The 24403-nt window shown below is 36.3% G+C and overlaps 1 protein-coding gene across 3 annotated transcripts in view; it reads left to right on the forward strand.

Annotated features, from left to right (window-relative positions):
• Nucleotides 1-24403, forward strand: part of DCP1A (decapping mRNA 1A) — a 49048-nt gene that overhangs the window by 755 nt on the left and 23890 nt on the right. For 2 of the 3 annotated variants that reach the window (XM_019667415.1, XM_019667417.1), the window contains exons 2-4: nt 2407-2447; nt 4718-4845; nt 20419-20485. In XM_019667415.1, coding sequence (XP_019522960.1) covers nt 2407-2447; nt 4718-4845; nt 20419-20485 — 236 coding nt within the window. The remainder of the gene's footprint in view (nt 1-2406; nt 2448-4717; nt 4846-20418; nt 20486-24403) is intronic. The other variant, XM_019667416.1, reaches the window with a different exon arrangement.

Below are 24403 nucleotides of genomic sequence, written 5' to 3' on the forward strand. Positions count from 1 at the left end.
ATTTCCAGAGTTTTGGAAAAGATTTCAAGACATTTAGGAAAAGGGCTTCCATATTAATTGGATTCCCTTGAAACCTTTGGAAAAGAGACCCTGTAAATGTGTCTCGTTCTAGCTGTGCCGCTGGTGATGTCACCTCCAAATGCTCCCATCAGACTAAATACTTTTAAGCTTTTTTGCACGGGAGGGGATCCGAAAAGTTAGTCTGTTCACTGACTTGTTGACCCGTTTGAGCTTCGTTCGTTGTTTAAAAACATAATTTCCTGTTTTCTAGTAATTGACCCTTAAGTAACTCATTCAGCTGTGGGCTTTACACTTAGAAAATAACCAGTAAATATTTGATGGATTAATTAATAAATTATTGACGTTCACATTTCAGTAAGAAATGAAATCCTTATACTAACAAAACTCTGAAAGATGATCATCGTAGTATGCCCTTTACAATATAATACAGATATAGGTTATATTTAACCGGTCTCTTTGTAAAAATCATTTGGCATTTTTAATTCAGATGAAAACTTGTCAAAATCATCTTGCTTTGTATTCTTTCCTTGACCTGGAAGAGGTATGAGAAGCCACAAAGAACAAAACTATAGGGTTTTGTTTTGTTTTTAAGTGTAGCTGATTTAGACATTGCCTTAGTTTGAATTGTTCTGAATAGTTTTTCTTTTTTTGGTCTACATATAAATTTGTGAAATATGGATTGCAGACAAATGTTGAAGACTTGGGGCAAGGACTAATTTACTAACCAGTTTTTCTAATTTTTCACAGACTTTAAGTATTTTGGAATTTTAATTGTGGAGCTCTGCTTTAAATATGAAATCCAAGCCAATAACCTGAATTGAAAAATAGGCTGCCATTGTTTGTTCATTTGGATTATGGCACATAGAACATAACCAAAATCTTTTCTCTCTTAGTTATTTTACAGTGAGTTGTGACTTTGCACAGTGTTTTGTTTGGGCATGTTTACTTTCACTGTGAGACAGTTGATTACCAATTTCTCTTTTTTTTTTTTTTATTGGGGAACAGTGTTTTTCCAGGACCCATCAGCTCAGCTCCAAGTCAAGTAGTTGTTTCAATCTAGTTGTGGAGGGCGCATCTCAGTGGCCCATGTGGGGATCGAACCAACAACCTTGGTGTTATGAGTACTGTGCTCTAACCAACTGAGCTAACCAGCCACCCCGATTACCAATTTCTTATACTAATAACTTAACAATTGAAAGTCGAGAAAAAGCCTCTGAATCCTTAGGAAGGAAAAGTTCCATGATGATATTTAAACTAGGGCAATACTCCTAGAAGAAATTAAGATGATAATTTTAAAAAAAAATTTTATCCCAACAAATTCAATTTGATATGACTAACATTTGAAGTTTTCTAACAATTTGTTGATTACATTAAAGTATTTGGGCCCTATCTAGACTGAAATAAGACTAATATGGTTATTTGGTTTTTTTAAAGACATTGTCACTATATTTAAGACCTAAATACACTCTTGTCACAGCAAATGAAAGAAGGTTGTGAGTTGTATTTTCTTAATCAAAACATTTCACTTCAAGCTAAAAAATTTTTTTAACTGTTTGTAAAACCTACAATAATTACATTAAGCCAGAGTATAGTTTCAGTATTCATGATTCTTCAACAAAGTTCTAAAAATAACAAACTAGTTGTGTTTGACAGTAATTCTTAAGTAACCACATTTGATACTCATGAAAGTGTTACCCAGATCCCCCAGTGATGAAACAAAGTATCCTATAAGATAAAATTTCCTTTTTTTCCTCTACTAAATTTGAGAAACTTTATTAAGGAAGAAATTGCTGTACACAGGACCTTACTTTAAAACTTTAAAAATCTGGCAAACACATTTTTGCTTTAAAAAAATGAAGGCTAACTCTAGGATTTTCTCTTAAAATTTGTTAAAGAAAAATGCTGCAGATATAGGCATGTTGCTGGATTGAACATTGCATGTTCATTAATATGCATCAATAGCATGGAAAGGATAGAAAAAAACTGATAACTAGTTTGTGGAGTGAGAGACTTACTTGACTTGTTCAAAAGTGATCAATTTTAAAATAAATAAGTTGATCTTTTTTGTTTTGTTTTTGAAACAGTGTTGAGCTGGTCTTTTTTTTTTTTTTTTTAATTACCGTTGACATTTAGTATTATGTATTACGGTAGTTTCAGGTTTACAGCATAGTGGTTAGACATTTATGTAATTTACAAAGTGATAAGTCTAGTACCCACCTGGCACCATACATAGTTATTACAATATTATTAACTATATTTCCTATTCTGTACTTTATATCCCCATGTAAATAAGTTGTTCTTAAACATGAAGTATTTCTTCTCCTTTGAAACTATTTGGGGTTGGATTATGGGGGAAAAAACTAATTGACTCATTGTCTATTATAGGAGAAGACTGATATAGAAGGGACCTTATTTGTATATCGACGGTAAGCTTTTTATAAGAAATTTTTTTAATATATGCATATATATATTTTTTTAATCTAATGGTGAACAATGTCATATGAAGTGGTTCAACCCTATTGTACATTTGTCTTTGGAACCTTCCTACTTGACCTTTCAGATATTCATTTATCCTAGCTGTGAGATCCTAACCAAGCATCTCCTTGAGCTTTCTTGTGATTCATGATAGACAGAACTAGAACTTATTTAGGAACCTAGCAAAACCATCTTAAAATAGAAAACATTTTCTAGTAATGAATGGGTCTAAAACAGATGCCTTCCATTTTTCGAACACCATGTTAAAAAAAGATAAAGTTGAGAAAAATATAATACATGAACTACTCTATAAAACAGTATAGTTGAAAGGTCAGTCCCACTGTTCCTGTGGTTACGAAATGAGAGGTTATCTTTTATGACTCTGGCTCTGTCCCCCTTCCCACTGGCCCCCAAAAGTTCTGAATTGTGTACATTGTCTTAGTAATGTGTATTTTTAGTGAGATTCCTTTAGAAAGCCTGGATTATTCATAATTGCACATTTTTTATTTTCAACTTTTCCGAGAATTAATTATTATCTTAAAACGTGATTGGTTTACTAATTGCAAGTTATGTGGCCCCTAGGCAGCTGCAGGATGTGAGAGTCATGAGTTCCGTATTTTTCTGAATCCCTCTTAGGTCTTGCTCTGACTGGGGCAGGTTCCTTCCCTTTGTTTCGAAAGCTTAGGCACTCAGCAGGAATTATTACATCTGGTTCTTTTCCTTTTTTTTTTGTTTTTTGTTTTTTGTAGTATGAGTTGCCTTTTAAGGATTGCCTTGCTCTATTGATGTTAATAGAATTTGTCAAATATTCTCCAAATTTTGGGGGGTGAAAGCCTTTACCCTTTACCTCCTTCATTATTTTTCATAATATTATAACTCTCTAGAGACTTTTCAGCTGTTGTTAGAACTTTGGTATCTGTAATACTTGGAAAGTACTGTTCTGGCCTTATTGTTACAGATCCATTAATTATAGAAAATGTGAAATTTACTATTGCAAGTGACTTGACTTAATAAAATTTATGGATACAAGACGTGGTATTGATTCTAATAAAAGGAGACCAAAGAAACTCTATTTAGAAAATGTGAGAACATTTTGTATACTTTGGATAAAGGTATACCAGGATGTCAGAATATCACCTTGCAGAGACAAGCGTAGCATAAAAGAAGCCTGGATTTGTGTGTCTTTAGGCACAGGTCTTAATCATTCTGAGCTTGTTTTCTAATCTGTAGAACAGGATTCTAAAATCTCTCCCATGTACACAGAGAAATGAATGAGAAACTATAACGTGTTACAGGGGAGCATTTGAGATATTGCTCCTCGGCACATATCCTCATTTTGGCTCCAATAAACTCCTATAAAAATTCAAAAAAAAGGAGTGTTACATACATGTGAAGAGTATCTAAAGGATTGTGTACTAAACCATCCTGATATGGGAACCAAGGACATTTCTTATTGTAGGATTTGAGACATTTTCTCTCTAACTCAAGAGAACTATGCCATTATTGTAATGGCAGACAGTCATTATAACCAGCCCTATACCATATTTAAGATAAATGATATTTTTATTGAGCAAATGTTTATTAAACAACCGTGTGTCCATCTTGGGATACATCTGCGGGGGGGCGGGGTAGGCAAAAACCCTATTTGCATAGAGCTTAAATTCTAGTGGAGAAATACAGTAAGTATAAAAACTAATGAGTAAATAGTATGGAAAAAGAGAGAGGAGGGTTAGAGGTATTGAACTTGGGAGCAGGTTGGGAGCATTGAAAAGAATAGTTCTCAGGTAGACCTCATTGAGAAAGTGACATTTGAACAAAGCCTTGTGGAAGATGAGATAACTGTAGATTCTGGGCAAATTGTACAGGCAGAGCTCTATAGGTGAAAGCATACCTGTAGGGAGAGTGGTAAGATGCTCAGTGTGGCTAGAGCAGGAGTAGCAAGGGAGAAGGCATGGGAGATGAACTGGGGTGGGGAGCGGGTGGTGCGTCAGCTAAGGCCTTATGGCATTAACAAGGACTTTGGCCTTTGTTCTAAGGGACTGAGTGCTGCTTAGAAGCTTCTGAGAGGAAAAGGGTTATCTGAGTTAAATTTTTTGTTTATACTTATAAATGCTGATAATATGTGTAATGCAATAACGTATTCATTTTTTGAAGTGGAAATAAAGAAATAACACTTCTGCGAACAGTGACTACAGATTTTTTTTCTTCTATTAAATCTAAGGTCAGCATCCCCTTACCATGGTTTTACTATTGTGAATCGATTGAATATGCATAATCTGGTTGAACCAGTGAATAAAGATTTGGAATTTCAGCTCCATGAACCATTTCTTCTGTATAGAAATGCAAGCTGTGAGTATATCTGTTTTATTACAGTTCATATATTTACAATTAAAATTGACTTTAGTTTCTATCTGCACATTATTTTTGGAGTTTTGAGTTACAAAAAAATTTCAGTCTATATTTTTATGGTTATAAATGAGTCTCTTAACAAGATCAAATCTTTTAAATTAGGCTTCTAAAATTGAAACACTTTTTTTATACAATAACTTATTTTAGTTAACTATATTATTCCATGTAATAGCATTACATTATGCTCCTGTTGTTTGTTTTATGAAGATAAATTTCACCCTTTGTTTTTCTTGTGACACTTAATTATTGGCTGCCCATGCCCCTGAGCAACAGAACTTAGTTTGAGAGAGACAGGATGGGGACAGACACTGATATTTCTCTATCTACAAAGAAAGTACTATCTTTGCCCTCATAGTGGTATTTTTCAATCTGTTGAGTGTCTGCTCGGTACAAGCACTGGGCCAAGAGATATTGTACTTTTGTGTTAATGGTACAGTAACCTATGTGGGATAGGCAGGCAGTTAAGTCAACTGAGACTCAGAGTTGAGTGGCAGCTACTCCATTGGAGAGTGAGGATGACAACTTTTTTTCTGCTGCATAGTCTAGGGTCCTTCCAGGCATTTTGCAGACTGGAAGAACATTTGGATGCAGTCAGCAAAGCTAGAACGGCCCTTTCAAGATGTAATGTACTAAAAGTATTCAGTACTTGGTTCCTGTATTTCAATATGGGTAATGAAGCTATGAGTGAGGACAGAAGATTATGCTGTAACTCATCTAAGATTGCTGGAGAGAAATATTGCTTCTAACTTAAATAGTAAAAATGACAGTGTTTGAATTTCACTTGACTGGGAGGTAACTAGTATTGGGGGAATGTCTAAGTATAAAATAAAAAAGCTACTAGAAATCATGCATCTTTTAATTCCCTGAATGAGAAATGGCAAGGTCTACTTTGAAGCTAGAAGCCCCAAATTTTTCTCCCTAGCTCACTTTTAAGTATCTAAGTGAAATAGAATCTGTCTCTTGACTTTTCAGTAAACTGTTTGTCCAGGTAATTACCTCTCTGAGATTTTAATTTCTGTGGACATATTGAAAATACTTCTTCACATCTGTAAGTTCAGATGGATTTATTTAAACTAATGTTAATAGGAGAATTATTTCAGGTAGCTGTTTTCTTTGTGCTGAACATTCTGTTAAAGGGGAAATTCTGCAAAGAAACACAGATCCATCTTTTCTTTTTAAGAGAAATTGGCTTAATTCTGCTCTTTACTACCTGGAAACTTTACCTACTGATTCTAAGAAAAATTTGATAATTAAAATAGTCAGGAAAATTATCAGAGGCCCATGGATGTAATTACCATTTAACATAAGCCCAAAGTGAATCGTACTGTATTTCTTTCACAAGTAAAGGTCCTTATAAAGTTGAAAGTGCAACATAGCACAAATATAATTGTACCATAATTAACCAAAATTTAACCAGAGCCTCAATTACCTGGAAATAGTTCTATAGTCCATGTATGGGAGAAATGAAGTCAAATTATAAGAAAACAAGCTAATGTTAGGTGTTAGTTTGTGAAAATTCAGTAAATAACTTGATTATAACCTGGGGTCAGTATAAAAATGTCAGTATTCTACAACTTTAACCCCACTATAGTATCATAGGTTAATTGATTGTAATGATAAGACTTTAAATCATCAAGAGTGTTTATTATCTTAATTAGAATATTCTTGAGTAGAAAAGTTCACTAACATATTTTATTTTCGAGAGATTTTCAATAAGAGGTTGAAACAATGTTTCCATAGTTAAGCAGAAAACTCACTTAACAGGTCATTCCGTTCCCTGGTTAATGGAGGCTCTGAATCATCTAAGAGCTTTACAGTTTCTGATATTGCTGATTAGAAATTCAGGAGCATGTCAGCTTGTTTTCAGATTCGAGAAAGACCTGAAAGGTCAAGTGCAACACTGTGGGTATATTAGAAACAGTCTAAAGAGGAGCTTGGGGAAAATATTTAAAGGAATAGCTATACCAGGGACAAGTGGCAAGACAACATAAAATGATTCTGGAAGTGTTAAGGCCTCTCTTGAGAAGTATATGTTTTGTCTGTCTCATCTTACAAGTGGAAAGCAGCCTTGTCAGGTCAGCGAACTATTGAGTTGTTTAGGGGTTTGTTCTTTAAATAAAAAGTTAATTAGTGTCTGATTGTGTATATAGGTAATTATACCTGATGCTGTAGCTGCTGTTCTCTCATTTTCTAGTGGGAAATACCACCAAGACACCTGACCCATTTTACTCAAGTTAAACCGTCAGATCCAGCTTTCACTCAAATTGGTTTTTAGAGTTACTACAGTGGAAAACGGAACTATAACTTTTTTCAAGTTCTAAATTCTTCATTTTGTTTTGTTTTTTTGTATTTATACAAAATACTTATTTCTTCTCTCCCACACCCCACTTCCCCCAAGAAAAAGTAAAATGTTACAGAGAAAATGCTTACTCTAGCCACAGGCTTAGGTTTGGCGATTTCTTGACTGTTTCGGAAGGAGTATATTTTTATATACTGTGCAGGGGCCTTTGGCAGCCACAGGACCCCAAGGGGCCACAGTGAGGGTTGGGGAGACTGCAGATTCTGTAGTTACTAAGCAGAAGTGATATTCCCAGCACCTTATTTCTGATTTCCAACTTACAGATGAGGAAACAGGAGTCCCAGAGAAGTTAATAAGCTTGCTCGAGTGGCAAAGGTTTTAAGTTGACAGAACCAGAATTCAAATCTAGGTCTGCTGAGCTTCAAAGCCAAGGTTCTTTCTCCTCCGCTGCAACAATAAAATTGCTTCATTCATCCCCATTCCAGAGCATGGTTGTCCCATAGATCTCTGTGATGATGGAAATGTTCTATATTAATACTGTTTCATATATAGCAGCCACTAGCCACGTGTGACTGTTGAGCACTTGAAATGTGACTATTGCAACCAAGGAAATTTTTTCTTTTAGTTTAATTGAATCAATTTGAATTTAAATAGCCACATGAGGCTAGTGACTACCATATTGGGCAAGGGGGTCTAAAGCATGAATCTATGTTCAAACACACCCATTTGTTGTGCCGTACCTGAACTGAACACTTCGGATTAGATTTTTATGCCTCCCATTTAGTCATTTCTTTTTAAAATTTATGAATAATTTCTACATAGAAAGGCTGCAGAAGATATCCCTGAGGGTCACTTTGCCATGGTAACGCTCTTGCCTTGGAATTCACTTTGCAGACAATTCTATTCTAGGCTTTGCCATTTTACCCACTGTAACCTTGGCTAAATCATTTAAACCACTGTTCTGACCTGCTTGTCTTAAAAGGGCATCATGTATGTGAAGGTGTTTTGTCAAACACTTACAAATATAAAATACTATAGATTGACTCCGTCTCTGACTCAAGCCAAATGATCCTAGTGAGAGTAATAAGGACTTGGATGTTCCCCAGGTTTTCTTACAACCAAAGCCCACAGTGTGTGTGCTTCTTCCCATCCTTTCTGACTAGCACCATGACAAACTAGGGACTCTGTTTATCTTTGCAGATATTATTTTCAGATGTTGTGGGGGACATTACCAGACCGCCTGAGGTATAACAAGTTGAAAAAGTGTATATGTTAAAATGGGAAATCTTAGAGGGTACAAATTTTTTAAAACTCAGCGGAAGCTATTCTGATCAGTAGGTTATAGTGTTAATTTTTTTTAAATAATTCTTTATTTTTAAGTTATAGTTGACATACAATGTTGTATTAGTTCCAGGTGTACAACATAGTGATTAGACATTTATATAACTTATGAAGTGATCACCCTGATAAGCCTATACCTGTCTGCATGGTGTTCATTTTTGTCAGCATACTGGAACACATAGTACCCTCCTAGCTAAAACTTTGTGTTAATGTAATGTTTTAATCTCCCTAAAAAACATTAATGAGAACTTTTATCTGTGATTAGTCGACAAAACATAGTTCTTTTGCTGTGCATTACTACCAGCCTGCTGATCTTCTGTTTTCATTTGTAAACAGAATGCATTTTATTAACTGGATTATTAAAGCGTTCTTTGTAGACTCTGAACTTCTAGGAGTTCTATGACATAGGCATGTCAAGGAAAATATCCTTCAACTTCTGTCCAGTAATATCATGACAGAAATCTTCCTACAAACATTTAGAAATGCTATATAAAATATTAAATGCTTAGCTTAGCCAAAAAGAGAATAGCGGACATTGCAGTAGGCCAGCATCAAAGTGAAGACCGAAAGCTATACTGGAAAGCTTGTGAGTTGACACTGACTGCCAGCTGCTAGGGGTTCTTGGGGATGGGGAGCTGTCTTTAATATAAGGACTCCATTATACTCAGAAGTCAAGAACTTGAGCCTTCGTGAGGTACATAGTTGAAGCTGAGACACACATACCAGCAAACAGTGAGGTCCCCTAAAATGAGTTACATATTAATTAGAAAGATATTGACCCACCAACCTAGGTTGATGACAGGCAAGTCTATCTAACTCAGCCCAGGCTATGAGTTAGAGGGGAAATGTCTCCCATAAAAATTAAAACCATGATTTAAAAAAAAAAAAATTTAAAACCATGATCCTCTCCTCATTCAGATTTGGGGTTCAAATTATACCATTCTTTTGGCATAATTTCTTACCCAGGCCGAAAAATTAACTTAAAATTAATCCTCAACTTGTGAGTACTCTGGGACGCCTGGCAAATGCAAATGCAAACCTTTTTGAAAGGATACATCCTTAACCCAGATTGCCCTGGGATCTTATTGATAAGCCTCATGGTCCAAAAGTACTAAATGTACAAGGAAATAATTCACAGTCAATGAAGGTAAGACAAAAAAACAGGAAGGTTAGCCAACTCTTCCCAAAAACTTTAGTTAATGAAATGATCATTTCATTAGGCGTTTAATGGATATACATACCAGACATAGATTATAAAATGAAATGACAGGTATGAAAAATAACCAAGTAGGACTTCTAGAAATTAAATTTTTACTTATTGAAATAAATTCTCTACCTGGACTCAGCAAGTAGAAAGAATATTGGAAAACTGGAAGAGACATCTGAGGAAGGTATCCAGAATGCATCCCAGAATAGGAAAGAAATGAAAAATATGACAGGGTAAAATTGGAAAGTCTAACATATGACAGAAAAGAATTTCAGAATGATAAAATAGATTTAAAGAGAGGCAGTATTTGAAGAGACTGTGACTGATAATTTCCAAGATAATTCTCAAATTTAACAGTAGAATAAGTCCCCAAGCATAATAAGGAGAAATAAATACACACCTGAACACATGGTAAATCATCAAAAGCAAAGAGACAGCAACAACCAGCTGCTGTTTGAGATGGTTTACGAAGAGCACCAACTAGACCGACAGCATATTTAGTTGCAGCGACTGAATGTGGAATAAAATTTCAGAGTACTTGAGGAGAAAACAACCAACAATTCAGTAATTCAAGAGAACAAAATAAAGACTTTCTCAACAAAAATAAAACCTTTGTCTCCAGCAGAGCCTTGCTGTATGCGCTTCTAAAGCAGCACTGTCCAGTAAAGTAGCCACTAGCCACATGTGTTATTGAACATTTGAAATGTGCCTACTGCGACTGAGATTTAAGAAACAATAATGAGCAAAGAAAAGGAGGGAAATCAAAATAAGTACCGACTGTATAAAACAATGAAATGACTAGTTTGAGTAGCGATATTAAAAAGATGAAGCAAAAATACTAGACAGCAATAACATAGAAGTTCTTTAAACCTATAGCATCCCAAAACTGAGAAGAAAGAAACTGATTCACCATGGACTTTTTAATCAAGCTATGTGTGTTCAAAAGATTCAGAGTAACCACTGCAGAGCAAAAATAGGGTGTCTTAACTTTTAAACCAGTACAAACCAGGATTGGAAAAAAGTAAATAGAAACCATGGGAAATAGAAAGCCCAAAATAAAATGGCAGAAATAAATAAATCAGTATTTAGAACAAATGTTAAATGAACTAAACCTGCCAGTTAAAAGACAGATTCTGAGAGTGGCTAAAGACACAATTTGCCAATAATGCTGTTTTCAAAAAACTTAAAACTGAAAAACCTAGAAAGGTTGAAAGTTAAGGGATAGAATGAGATATATCAGGCAACTATTAACCAACCAAACAAGGCTTATGTAACTTTGTTAATCAGACATAATAGATTGTAAGGTACAAAAATATCGAGGATAAAAGCTACCATAGAATGAGAAAAAGAGTAAATTACTTAGAGATAAAACAATTACAAAGTAGCATGTACCTAGTATATGTCAGAAATGCATATATAGAATGTTAAAAATCCATAATTATAGTGAGAGATTTTAACAGGCCACCTCAGTAATTGACATTTACTGAGCAGACAATTCATTAAGGTTCTGGGATACTTAAACAATATAGTCAAGCTTTATCTAATGAACCTAGAAAGAACCCTGCTTCCAGAAATTTGAGAATTTGCATTTTTTTCAAAGACATATTAAAATTTCATAAAAATGGCCACATGTAGGCCACCTAACCCAAGAAGTTAGAGAGGAAAAAGAGAAATCTGAGTTAAGTTGAAGGAAAATATAGATACGTAGAAATTAATTGCAGAAAGGAGAAATTGCAATAGAACAAATCCACAAATTTTTCATAAAACTCTCCCCTATAACATGACTGATCCAACAACAACAAAAATAGTAAGAGGAGGCATAATAGGCCATATTAGAAATTACATATTATATATATATTGCAACTAAAGGTGGAGAACGCATATTTTTTAAAAACCAGAAACTACTATAAAGAACTTTTTGCCTAAAAGTTTAAAACTTAGATTGTACAGACAGTTCCCTGGAAAAAAAACATGATGTAATAAAACTTAATCAAGAATAAATAGATTTGAATGGACTCACAATAAAATAATTGGGTCAGTAATTTTAAATCTCTCCCATCAATCACATCTAAAGAAATTGCTGAGAGGAATGTTCTATTCAGGAAATGGTACTAGGACAGTTAGTTCTCCATATAGAGACCAGCTTCTGAAAAAGCAAACATGAGATCTATACATTTTTTATTTTATCACAGGAAACTTAATCTCCATAGGCCACTTCGGAAATCATGCTCCTAGTATTCACTGTTCCTTCAGCAAGGATTTGGCAAGCACCTGCTATAAGTAACCTACCTCACTAAGTACGTTCCTCTTAAAAGGTGCTTTCCCCAAGACCAGTGTCAGGGGTCCTTTGATTGCTACTTCTTTGGGCTCTTCTCAGAGGGAATGTGGTAACCTGGAATCTGTTTTTGTATATACATGCTTGTGACTTAATTATGAAATGCCCCAAGAATATTTTGTAAGGTGGGTTCTGAGCAGTTTTTTAAATCCAAAGTTTGGTATTTGAATCAAAAAAGGAAAAGCAAGCAAAAATGGTTTTTCTCTTTGTTACAGCTTAAACAGTCTACAGTATAACCTGCTTAACTGAAAATGTTAAGATAAAGCTTTGTGATACCATTAAGTGCTGCAAAATCAGTTCTGGCATTTAATGATTTTCTTTTGAAAAAGTATTCAGTATTGTCTTCTACTTTGTTTTTAAACAACAAGGTGATTATTTAATTCAGATGCACACCTTAATTCAGTGATACTTATTGAATGTCTGTCCTTTGCCAAGCACTTTACCAAGTGCTAGATGCCATTTTGATTAAAACTATTGCATATTTACAAAGAATGTTATTTTTTTAGTCCTTGGGTTCTGTTGTATTTTCTTAGAAAATTATAAGCAGAAGTCATTAAATTGAGTGAGAATTTTTAGTGTCAGAACTCTGCCTTTCTGATAAGGGTCAACGTTCTTAATGAAATATATTACTATATTAATCCCAGTGCTATGCCTATTTATTTCTAAGACAACCCTGTTAATTAATGGTAAAAATTAATTATTGAAGGTCTGTGATTTGCATCAGTTGTAAATTTGAATGATTAGGCTAGTAATAGTGAAAAATATGATCCACCAGAGACAAGGACAACTCTTCATGTTTCCTCCACTCAGCACCTTAAGGCATGGCTCTCCCAATAAAGGCTAATTTTCACATTTCAAAATGTTTTGTATAATTCAAAAGTACTTTTGGAAATATGTACAAAATATGTACCTGCTTAGCAAAAAAAAAAAAATCCATAACAAGAAGAGTTGAAAATATTAGTGCTATTTAACATTTTTAAGAACTTACCTCCACAAGCCTGTGAGAAGTACCCCTTCGTTTCTGCTTCACTTACAACTTTTCCTTTATATCGGGCATCAGTCTTTTGATGCAGTGCATTTTTAATTAAAATTAGGTCACTAGAAAAAGCAGGGAGATTCATTTCCATAGTGTTGAAAATGCAGCTGCCAAATGGAAAGTTTTAGTAGAGGAAATACTGTAGTGTGTTCTTTTTTTCTTTCTTTTTTTTTTGGTCTCTGTCCTTTCTCAGTTCAAGGGCAAGACTCACAAGAGTAGAGGTGGGTAGGTGGCTGTTGGCATTTGGCGTGAATCTTCAGACTTGAAAGCACATGCAGGATATTTCTTTGCAAGAGACGTTTATACTTTCTCAAGTCAAAAAAATGTGAATTCTACCTCCAAACTGAAAGAGGAATTTATAAACAATTTTAAAAGTTCCACAGTTCATTCTCTGTGATCTTTAAATTCAGTGCTTCTTCCTTAGCCTGAAGAAAGGCATTCCGGCCTCCATCAGCTGCAGCAGCAGCACTGCCGTGGTGGGTATGATTCTGTAATCGGTGAAGGAGAAAGGATCTGTGGCAACTGCATTAGTCTGGCCTTCTGAACCAAGATAAGGAGAGAGCCTTGCTGTTGGCACATTTGTAGATTGAAGAGGTAAAAACACCATGAAAACATAAAGTGACTTAGACTCCAAGGCTGACCCGGTGAAACTGTTAGATCAGACATTTCAAAAATCTATTACTTTATATCTGTTGTAGGCCACTGTTTCGTATTCTAGTAGAGCCTTTCTACAAGGTACCTCCTTCTTCACTTTGTGAGTCCTTGAACATTTTAGGACTTACAAAGCAGATTCTTTTCATTATGTCTCGCTAATTCCTGTCTTTCCCCCCTAAGGTAGTGTTGTCGGGTAAAAAACAATTTTTACCTTTTTTTGTTATTGTGGTGTTAATTGTAAAGATTTTAAAAGTTAATCATGCGTGTACCATTTATCTCTCTTGGATAATTAATGTTTTCTCTTTTGAGAACTCAACAAAGGAAAGCAACAATTACTTGTAGCTAAGGGCAGAAATGTGTTCTTAATATGTATGTGTATAGGTTTTCACCTTGTGTTTACATAGTGAAGCTCATTTTGGAGGTAAAAATTGAAACACAGAGTAACCACTAGTCCCAAGAAGATTTGAAGCTACTGTAGAGCAGGCAGAATAAACCTCCAGACTGAGCCATTCAAGTTCGGCACCCTGGAGGGTCCAGGCAGATCTGAGCTACTCACAAAGTCACTGCTTCCAGGCATTCTCAGCTGTTTCTTTTTATTAAAAGTAAGACATAGGATAAGCATTTGCTACCAACATTTAAGAATTAGGATATTTTACACATACACACACACACCTCTGGATTTCTACCTGTCTTCTTGTGACAAAATGGCATGTATGCTCACGCTGTACCTGTATTCCTGCCAACACTAACAGTCAGCCAGCGCTCTGGGTAGGGCTGCCCACCACAGCCTCACCGATCCCACTGAACCCCGAGGTTTCTTATACCCCTGTGGGCGTTGGCCTTACAACCCTGGTTTGGAAGATCTCTTAGTAAATTGACAGAAAAACATGTAGGCGAGAAGTTAGGAAAAGGAGAAAAAAGAAGTTCCCCTTTTCTTACACCATTATCTAACCTATTTTCCAAAGCCCTTAGTGTAGATTTTTGGAAGCCCAGAAAACAGGAACTCAACTCCATGGAGGCCAAGGGCCTTATTTCCCACCCTTTGTTGTCCCTTATGACACAGAAAAATGACAGCATTTGTGTGGGACACCGGGGTGACGGGTCTGACATTTTGGCACACCCATCGTCACTTGCAGCACACACTCAGGGGAAGCTCTGTGGTAGTGTATGGCGCGAAGTGTGTGGCAATACTGGCAGTAAATCTTGAACAGCAGAGATAAAACCCTCGTGTGAGTCACTGTTTTATTTGGGCTTGCCTATCATTTAAGAATAATCAGTTGTGATATTCTTGGGTTTATTTTTGTAATCCCTAAAAAAGTTCAGTGGTCGCTTTCATGTGTCTGGGTCCTAAACTGAGATTATGTTAACAGAGACTGTGGAAGCAGTATTGCTGGTAAATGTTTTCAGTCTTGATTTAATTTAGAGACGGTGCCAAATTTTAAAATAATAAACCAAAAGAGCTTGCAGAATAGCATTTTAAAATTACCTGGCCCAGGCCTTTTAATCAGTGTTCAACAAATAGATATTTACAATTTAAATTATTAAAAGTGGGCTCTATCTCTGCCACGTTCAGTGGTGTTTTAAGATGTGTGTTCTTTTGGCCAAAAGGGGTAAGCTGCTGAGGTAATTTAATCATATCTACCAGCCTTACTTATAGATAAATGGCATTTCCTCGAGTGCCTGTTTGCCACCTGCACAGTCTTCTGTCGAAATCCCAGGTAGGTCAGTCTTTGAGTCCACACCCTTTTTCCTGTAAGTGTATTCTTACCCTCACCCACGTCAGAGCCTTTCTCTTCTCCCTTTCCCAACTTTTTGAGGTTGACGTGGTGCTACCAGGTTTTTTCTTGTCTTAAATGATCTATCAAAGCAGAGGCATTTGCTTTTTCACTTGCCAAAGCAGGCTTATGTTTATATAATCTATTCCATTCTTACATTATTTTTATAATCTAAAGGGTCTTCCTTATGTCTAAAGTAAATGTTTCTATGTTCAGTGCCCATTTTCTTGTTTTTGTTTCCTGGTATAGGGGATCTTGTCAGTGTTATCTTTAGAAAGTTTATAACTCTGAACACCATTGCCAAAAAGCTTTTATCAAACCCCCTTTTCTGCTTGGCGCCATACTGAGAAAATCTCCAGCCTCCTCAAATCCTTTTAGAAAGTAGGTCAGATCTAAATAATAGATGAATCAAAAGACATGTACAGGAGAGTGATTCCCAGCTCTGTTTTTGTGACATTTCTCAGGATCTGTAGAAGTCTCAAGGGACTTTATAAAGGCTCCAAATTAATTTGGATTTTCTCGATCTCATGTATGCTATATACCACTCCAAGTGAGAGGCAGGGTGAAATATCACATCAAATCAGAATAGGCCACTGGATCTTCATGCAGGCTCTCTGGGGACATGGAAAACTCTTGACCACCAGCTTTTTAGAATTTCTCAGTATTAAGTAATCTAAATACCTTTAATCTTTGTCAGTCTTATTTTTTACACTTTCAGAAGAGAAGGGCCATCATTTGAAAAGAAAAGGAAACATTTAATTTTTAATATTCTTTTCTGCATCTTGTTATTTTTCATGGAAGTACAACCTAAAGACAATTAAATGTCCTGTCACATTTCCTACCGCTTCAGTGACTTGCCTGTACAGCATGACTTACTTGGGACAGCTGTTAACAGCTATGGTATATGGTGGGTGTCCAATAATTAGTTTGCATCCATCTTGAGAAAAGCCATTTACAATACAGGATGCCATCATTATTTGCCAAAGTAAAGTAATACTGTATTACCAAATCCCTACATCCTCTGTGGTATAGTTAATCAAGGACAATCATTTTAAGTTGTTTGAGCAAGTGAATTGCTGGCAGAATGTGTTGGGCCTTAAAGTGTAAGTTCTCTTGAGGGAAGAATACTTAGCTTTGGTTTGGAGACAGGGTCCTCTGTAGTTTTAGCTATCTGGGGAACTTGTCTGTTTTTCCTCACCAGTGACAGTGACAGGCTTAGTGGCAGGTCTGTGGGCCATCTTGCCAGTTGAATGCACTGAGCATTTGATATGTTGGCAGACAGAGCTGATTCTTGGATGCGTGTCTGAACCTCTACAGGTCTGCTTTTGGCAGAATCGAGTGTGACTCTTATCCTTTACCCATTAAGCTATCGTTATGGCTTCCTTATCTTTATTTCTTCTGCAAACGTGCCTTTGAAAGTGTTTGGCTCTTTTTTGGCAGTTTACATGATAATGTACAACAGTGGAAGGTATGTGTTATACTTCAAAATTTTAATGTATTTTTTCAAGGGAGAAACGGGGGACCTAAGTGAAGATTTTGTCATAATAAATTGACACTTGGATACTTTGACACTTTGGACATATTTTGATAATCGATACTGAATTCTTTCCTAAGAGTTTGGTTTACAATCCCCTGTGAAAACATACTTAAATGCCTCTGGTTAGCCCCCAAAAATGTGTGTTCCTCTCTGATGTATTGCATATCGTAAACTTTTTCTCATCACTATAAGTTGTATGGGTGTGTGCATTAGAGGGAAACCAGAATCATTTGTATTTGGACTTTTGTGTTTTGGATGTTCTTTAGCCAAGGTTGGCAGAGGCATATTTAGAGAAAGGTAGGTATGTGTAATTGCCATATATGTAGTTTTTTTGAAGCCCATTCTGATTTACTCTATGTTGGAGCAATCTTTAGCTGCTAATAACATAGCTAAGACTTTGCAGTAGATAAAACTTAATAATTAAGTCCTTTATAACAAGGCTGCTTCTGTGCTTGTCCATTGGGATACCAAAGCTAAATTAAATCTGTTGACTTACATCATGTAAAATATTCCAGGATTATTTGTTATTTATTGATGTTTTTCTGTTTGAAGCATCGGTAGTGTTTTCAAGTTCTGTGATTTAGAAAGACTATGAAAATGGGTTCCAAACATGGGAAAGAAACTATTCACAGAAGGCCGAGAACAAAAACCAACCTCTGCTGCTCATGGTAGTGCATGTAGTCTAGTCACCTGCAGGACCTGTGGCCAGGCTTGGGGTCTGACAGTTTAGGACAGTTTCAGTGTAGTTGGAGGGCTTCCCTGCCAGAGAGGCCCCCATGTGAACAGGGTAGGAAAAAATTCCTGTTCATGCTATTGATTCATTAAAATGAAGCCATTCATTCACTGTGTATATCAATAATGTTTTAACTTACTCTACAATGACAATAGAAAAATCCAATTAAATTTTTATTTTAATTGAAAAGGGAATTTTTAAAGTGATTTGCCGTGAAGTCTTTTATAGAAACGTGATTATCTTAATTCAGGATAAAACAAAAAATTTGCTGTTAAAATAGCTTTTACTAATAGTGGCTTTCTAAATTAATGTATATTGATACTATCTTTATAGAGTTCAAATAATAGCTATTAAAAAGAGATTTTTAGGCTGGCCGAGTGGCTCAGTTGGTTAAAAGCTTACCCAAGAATGCCAGCTCTGAGCAACAGTGGTTCGATGCCCGGCCAGAGCTAAGCTGCCAACAGGTGGCACGATGGCTCAGCTAAAAAAAAAATATATATATATATATATATATATATATTTTTTTTTTTTTTAGTTCCTTGTACTAGCATTTATATTTCCTATATTCTGTCATCCTTTTCTTGTATAATTTTTAGGATACTCAATAATTTATACTTCTTTTATATGTTGTTTTAATCTTCAAGTATAATTGAAGCTCATTAACTTTTTGTTTCTATAAAAATTTTATGTTACTTAAACTAATGAGACAATTGATATGTAGTGGCAAGACTATTGGTCTAAGAATGAGAAGACCTGAGTTGTGGTTCTGTGACTATTTTTCTCTGATATTTATTTATTTATTTTAAGATTTTGGGGAATTGGAGGAGGGGAACAGACAAATTGCTGTCCTTTTGTTCTTCAATCTAGTTGTGGAGGACATCGCTTCACTGGCCCATGTTGGTGTTGTGATCATTGCACTCTTCCCGGCTGAGGCAGATCGGTTGCTGGCCATTAGATGGCAGCTCACAGCAGCCCACTGCAGCAGGGGCTGCAGCCTACACCATCGCCGGCAACTCACGGCAGCCCAGCTCCAGGTCTAGCCGTTGTTCACCATCTTAGAGAGGGCACAGTGTCACTAGCCCATATGGGATCTGAACCGGCAGCCCTGCTGCTCAGAGCTCACGCTCCCAAGCCAACTCTTAACCAACAAGCCACTCGGCTGGCCTGAGAGGAGAGTATTTTCAACAAATAATGTGGGAACATTTGGACAAAAACAACCCTGTATCTAAACCTTTTAATACAAAAATTAACTCAAAATGGATAACCAACTTAAATGTAAAACTATAAACTTCTTAGGAAAAAACATAGGAGAAAATTTTGGAATTAGAGGTCAGCAAAGAGTTTTTGGATTTGACACCAAAAGCATGATCCATAAAAGGAAAAATTGGTAAATTGGACTTTGTCAGTACTAAAAAAACTTTTGCTCTGGAAGGACCCTATTAAAAGAATGAAAAAACAAGCTACGGACAGGGAGAAAATACATACCTTCAAACCATATATCTGACAAAGGACTAGTATCTTGACTATATAAAGAACTCTAAAACTCAACAGTTTAAAAAAAAATCCAGTTAGAAAAGGCAAAAGACATAAACAGACATTTGACTAAGGAGGATATATAGATGATAAAGAAGCACATGAAAAACTGTTCAACATCATTAGCTATTAGGAAAGTGTAAATTCAAACCACAATGAGATGCCACTATACACCCATCAGAATGGATAAAGTTAACAGTGAGAACAACAAATGCTGGCAAGGATGCGAGAAACTGCAATCACTCGTATATTGCTGGTAGGAATATAAAATAGCACAACCACTCTGGGAAACAGTTTAATAGTTCCTTATTAAATCAAACATGCTGTGACTCAGTAACTACTTTTGGGTATTTAAGCCAAAGAAATGAAAACTTAGGTTCACACAAAAGCCTGTATCCGAGCATTTATAGCAGCTTATTCATAATAACCAAAACCTGGAAACACTCCAGATGTCCCTCAGCAGATAAATGGTTAAACAAACTGGTACATGGGTAGCATGAAGTACTACTAGGCAAAAAAAGGGTAATGAACTATTGATACAAGCAGCAACTTGGGTGAATATCGAGAGAATTATGTTGAGTCAGAAAAGCCAATCTCAAAATGTTGCATACTCTTATGATTCTATGTTGAAATGACACCATTGTAGAAATAGGGAACAGATTAGTGTGTTTGAGGCCGGGGCGGGGGGAACCACAGGAGGTGGGTGTAACTCTAACAGGGTACCGGGGGTCCTTAATTTAATGGGTATCATTTTTCTTTCTTGATAATATGTAAAATAGTGGTTCATCTTTTAATTAGTGGCATCTTAGGCTCAGTGACGTGTGGTAATGTGGTAATGTCTAAAATCAACTGTTTTTGCGGTTTTCATCTGAATATTTCACCTATCCTAATTTTATTAATTTTATAAAACATTTTAGGGGAGAGGCATTTTGTTTCTTAAAAGGAACTTAACAGCTTGAGAGTCTGATGATAAATTCTGTGACATTCCATGGTAATAATATATTACATATATGTTGAAACCTCCTTTCCCCTCATCTTTTTTTTTTTTTCTTTGTTTTTCAAGTGTCAATATACAGTATCTGGTTTTATGACAAGAATGACTGTCACCGCATAGCCAAACTCATGGCCCAGTAAGTATTTGTATTCCTCCATAGATTTATTTCATTAATGATATATGAGATGAAAAAAATGATTTTACCTCTTTTTGTTACTGGAGTTTACTATCTCGTGTTTACCCCGTAATTTCATGTTTATTGTCAAAAATTTGGAAAAGGCAGAAAAGCCTAAAGAAACCTAATTATTTATAATCCTACTACCACTCCCAGTGTTTGTTAGCATTTTAGTCTGTTCCAGTCTTTTGCTTTAGGTTACATATTAGGTTTCTTTATATTACATTAGGTTGATGTGTTTCTTACAAAAACAGGATCATCCTGTACATCCTACTTTTCATTCCAACGTCTTTCCAGAGCATTAAATAGTCCTCTGTAGTATTTCTAATGACTGCATTGAATCCAGTTCTGCAGTCAGATTGTAATTTAACCAGAACCTTACTATGAAACACGTGCTTAGTGCCATCAAACTGCTGAGCTCCAGAGGATATCATCTACATGCAGAGCACAACCTGACCACCATATTGCAGTGGATCTGATTTAGGTTCTGTTTAGATTTCCTCTCTAATAAGTGGTCCTGTGTTCAGTAGCCAATAGAGAACTCCTGCACACATCCGTGTTATTTTTGACAAGATTCTAGGTTTATTAGTCCCCAGTCCATTAATGGATTGTGTTCCAGGAGATTTTTTAAAAGTCAGAATTTTGGAATTTAGAAAATAATCTTCATTGAATTAATGTTCCAAAGCGTGGCTCATTGTCCTTTTTTAAGCGAGCCAGCAGAAGCCACCCCTCATGTGGCCTGTCTGCATGGCTGGTACTGCCAGTCTGGATTCTGGGAGCCCACGGCACTGTGGTGCCAGAGGGCCCTGAGGTGCTGCAGCGCTCTGGGCTGCATGCTCCAGTAGGTAGTGTATTCTGGTACATTCCTTTTTCCTCTCCAGCATTTGCCTGCGTTTCCTCAGAAATGTGGACCTCTCTTCCCTCTGTCGATCAAGGTTCCCTTTGTTCTCCCGCAAGGTGTTTATCTATATGTTTGGAAGAAAACTAATTCTTATAAAAATGTAAACAACTAACCCCAAAAACCTCAGTCCCGGGTATGTTTGCATTTTAAAAGAAGCACTCATGGCTGAGGTTTTTACCCAGGCCTGCTAACTGGTCCTGAGTGGATGCATATCAGCCCCCTGCTCTGCAAGCTCCGGCTCCGAGCTTCAAGGACAGGCCCTGCTTATTACTGGGCGCGCCCCTGAGGACATTGGTGCTTATGAACTTGTGTCACTCATATTTGAAAATGCGTTTTGGCTCTTGAGAACCACACTTTCTGTTTAGCACACCTTTTCTCTAAAAACACCGATAAAAATTTCTTTTTTACAAAGCCATTTATTTGATGAGTGCTTTTTTTGTAGTTTGAAAGTGGTGGCAAAGGCAACAAGTATCTAAACTTCGGAATATATTAATATTAATACAGTTGAATGGCACAGGTTTGAGCTGCGCGGGTCCACTTGTACATAGATTTTTTTTCAATGAATACTTCAGTACTATAAAACTGTTTCCTTGTGATTTTAATAACATTTCTTTGCTCTGGTCTTTCAACATACAAAATATGTGTTAATCGACTGTTTATGTTATCGATAAGACTTCCGGTCAATGGTGGGCTATTAGTAATTAAGTTTGGGGAAGTCAAAAGGTATATGCAGATTTTCGACTTCATGGGGGATCAACACCCCTAACCCCCATGCTGTTCCAGGGGCAACCGTATATACACTTTCTCCTGCAGATTGAGAGCTTTAGGGCCCTGAGTGAGTTTTTAGCTTTAACAGCTATTCGCAGGAAACCATTTTGAACTTTTTTTCTCCGCCAGGGCAAATGGCACCCCTAATATGCAAAACTTCAGATAGTAAATGAAGCTGAAGACTAAAGGCCTACCTGAAAATATTGTATAGAACCCAAAAATAGGATGAGGAAGTAGAAATAGGAAGCAGAGTGTGAAAAGAAGAGCTTACAGGGTTCTTTCACTAGAAATGCCCAAAAGAGGGACATTTGCTTAAGCTTTGTTTTTTTTACTTGAAGCAGGGGAGGTATTGAAAGTGATTAGAGAATGCCCTCGCGAAACTGTTGATAGTGAGTTTTCAAGTGTCTGGACTATTTATGGCTGAAGAGAATACCTTATATGTTAACATTAACTTTGTGATAAATGGCATTCTGGACGCCAAAGATAAAAAGACTATTTCATCTTTCTTTGCTCTAACTTTGCCTATATACAGCCTCTATTTGCTGCATATTTCAGAATGTCATGTCTGCTAACCAGAAATAAAGGTAAAATTATTTTTAGCATATTATGTGTTTAAGTAAATGTGCCTGTCAGGGTCCATTCTATCAAATTTCGTTCTTCCCATCCCTATTTTGACAGCTGCAATGTAATAAAAAGTCTCCAAGTAAAAATTTGTTCGTTCCAAAAGATATTTATAAAAACTAAGAAGTTATAAGGGCCGGTCAAGTGGCTCAGTTGGTTAAGAGCTCATTCAAGAGTGCGAGCTCTAAGCAACAGGGTCGCCTGTTCGATTCCCAGCCCGAGCTGAACTGCCGCTGAGCCGCCAATAAGTGGCAGGATGGCTCAGCTAAAAAACAAACAAAAAAACTGAGACATTATGTAGGAGAGCAAGCAAACTTCTAGACTTACTGTATTAAATTTGGAAATTCTCTTTGGTCAGGGGCAAAGTTGAAAATCCACTAAACTTGAAAATTGTTGACTCCTGAAGAGGACATCCAGTCTGCCAGAAACTGTTTAACAGTAAAGCTTGTTTCAGTGTTTGCCTACATAGACTATAAAATTTGGAGAACTCATAGGAGTGAGCTTTATTCCTGATCTTACAGGCAGTCTGAGGGGCATATTTGAAGATTTGAGAGGGTGAGAAGCAAGGGCGTTCCTCACAGAATTTCAACTGGAAGAGGCCTTAGAGTCCAAGCCTCATCCATGTGAGGGCCCCTTCCATGCCATCTGACAACTGCTGCTTCAGCAGTGGTGAGCTTTGTAAGGTGACCTGTACCACGGGTGAACAGTGGTGATTATTAGAAATGTTCTTCTTTTGAACCAAAACCACATGTCCAGTCCAGGTCAGGGGAGAGGTAAATACCAGCATGAGCAAGCCAGGCATGGCACGAGGTAGATAGACACAGACTGTGTACCAGAGTTCTTGATGAAGATGGTTTGAGGCTGATGTGGCCTATAACTGAGTATTAAATAATAATGTCATTTTAAATAGTCCTTTTTTTGAATATTAAAGGAGTGCCTGTTAATTATGGAAAATAAAGAAAAGTATAAAAAAGTGAAATTGCTTGTAATCCACCATCAAGAAATAACCAACATATATCTCTCCAGCCTTTTTATCCTTTGCAACAGGCCTCACAGTTACGACAATACAGCACTTCTTTTCCAAGAGGTGGTTACCAGTATGAATATAAAAGAAACAGTATTTATTCTCATTGTTCCCGTTCTCATATCCCATGTCAGTCTTCTTTCAGTCTGTCATAAAGTCCATGGTTCTACTTTTGTTTTAGAAATAATCCTGTTAAGAGCTGTAAGACTCTAGATAAAGAACTGTCATCATTACCTTAAAGCAGCATTTTCCAAACAGTAATCCTGCCTCAGGAAAAGATTCTGTAGCCAAATAAATTTGGGAAAATATATAAGCCCACCCTTCTTGGAAATTGATAATAAATTTTAGCATGTTAAAAACTCAGAATGATTCTGCTGTTAAAAAAAAAAATTGTTCAATATTGTTTAACCCGATATTTTCAAAAAAGAGCCATCCCAAAACACTCATGAGAATTCCTGGGAAAACACTCATGAGGATTCCTGGGCAGGCTGTTTTAAAGCAGTGAACTGGCACTGGGTGGCCTAGTCTTTTTTTTTTTTTACTACTAAAAGGGGCTATAGAGTTT

This window comes from Hipposideros armiger, unplaced genomic scaffold (genome assembly GCF_001890085.2).
Source record: "Hipposideros armiger isolate ML-2016 unplaced genomic scaffold, ASM189008v1 scaffold_496, whole genome shotgun sequence".
NCBI classification, from domain to species: Eukaryota; Metazoa; Chordata; class Mammalia; order Chiroptera; family Hipposideridae; genus Hipposideros; species Hipposideros armiger.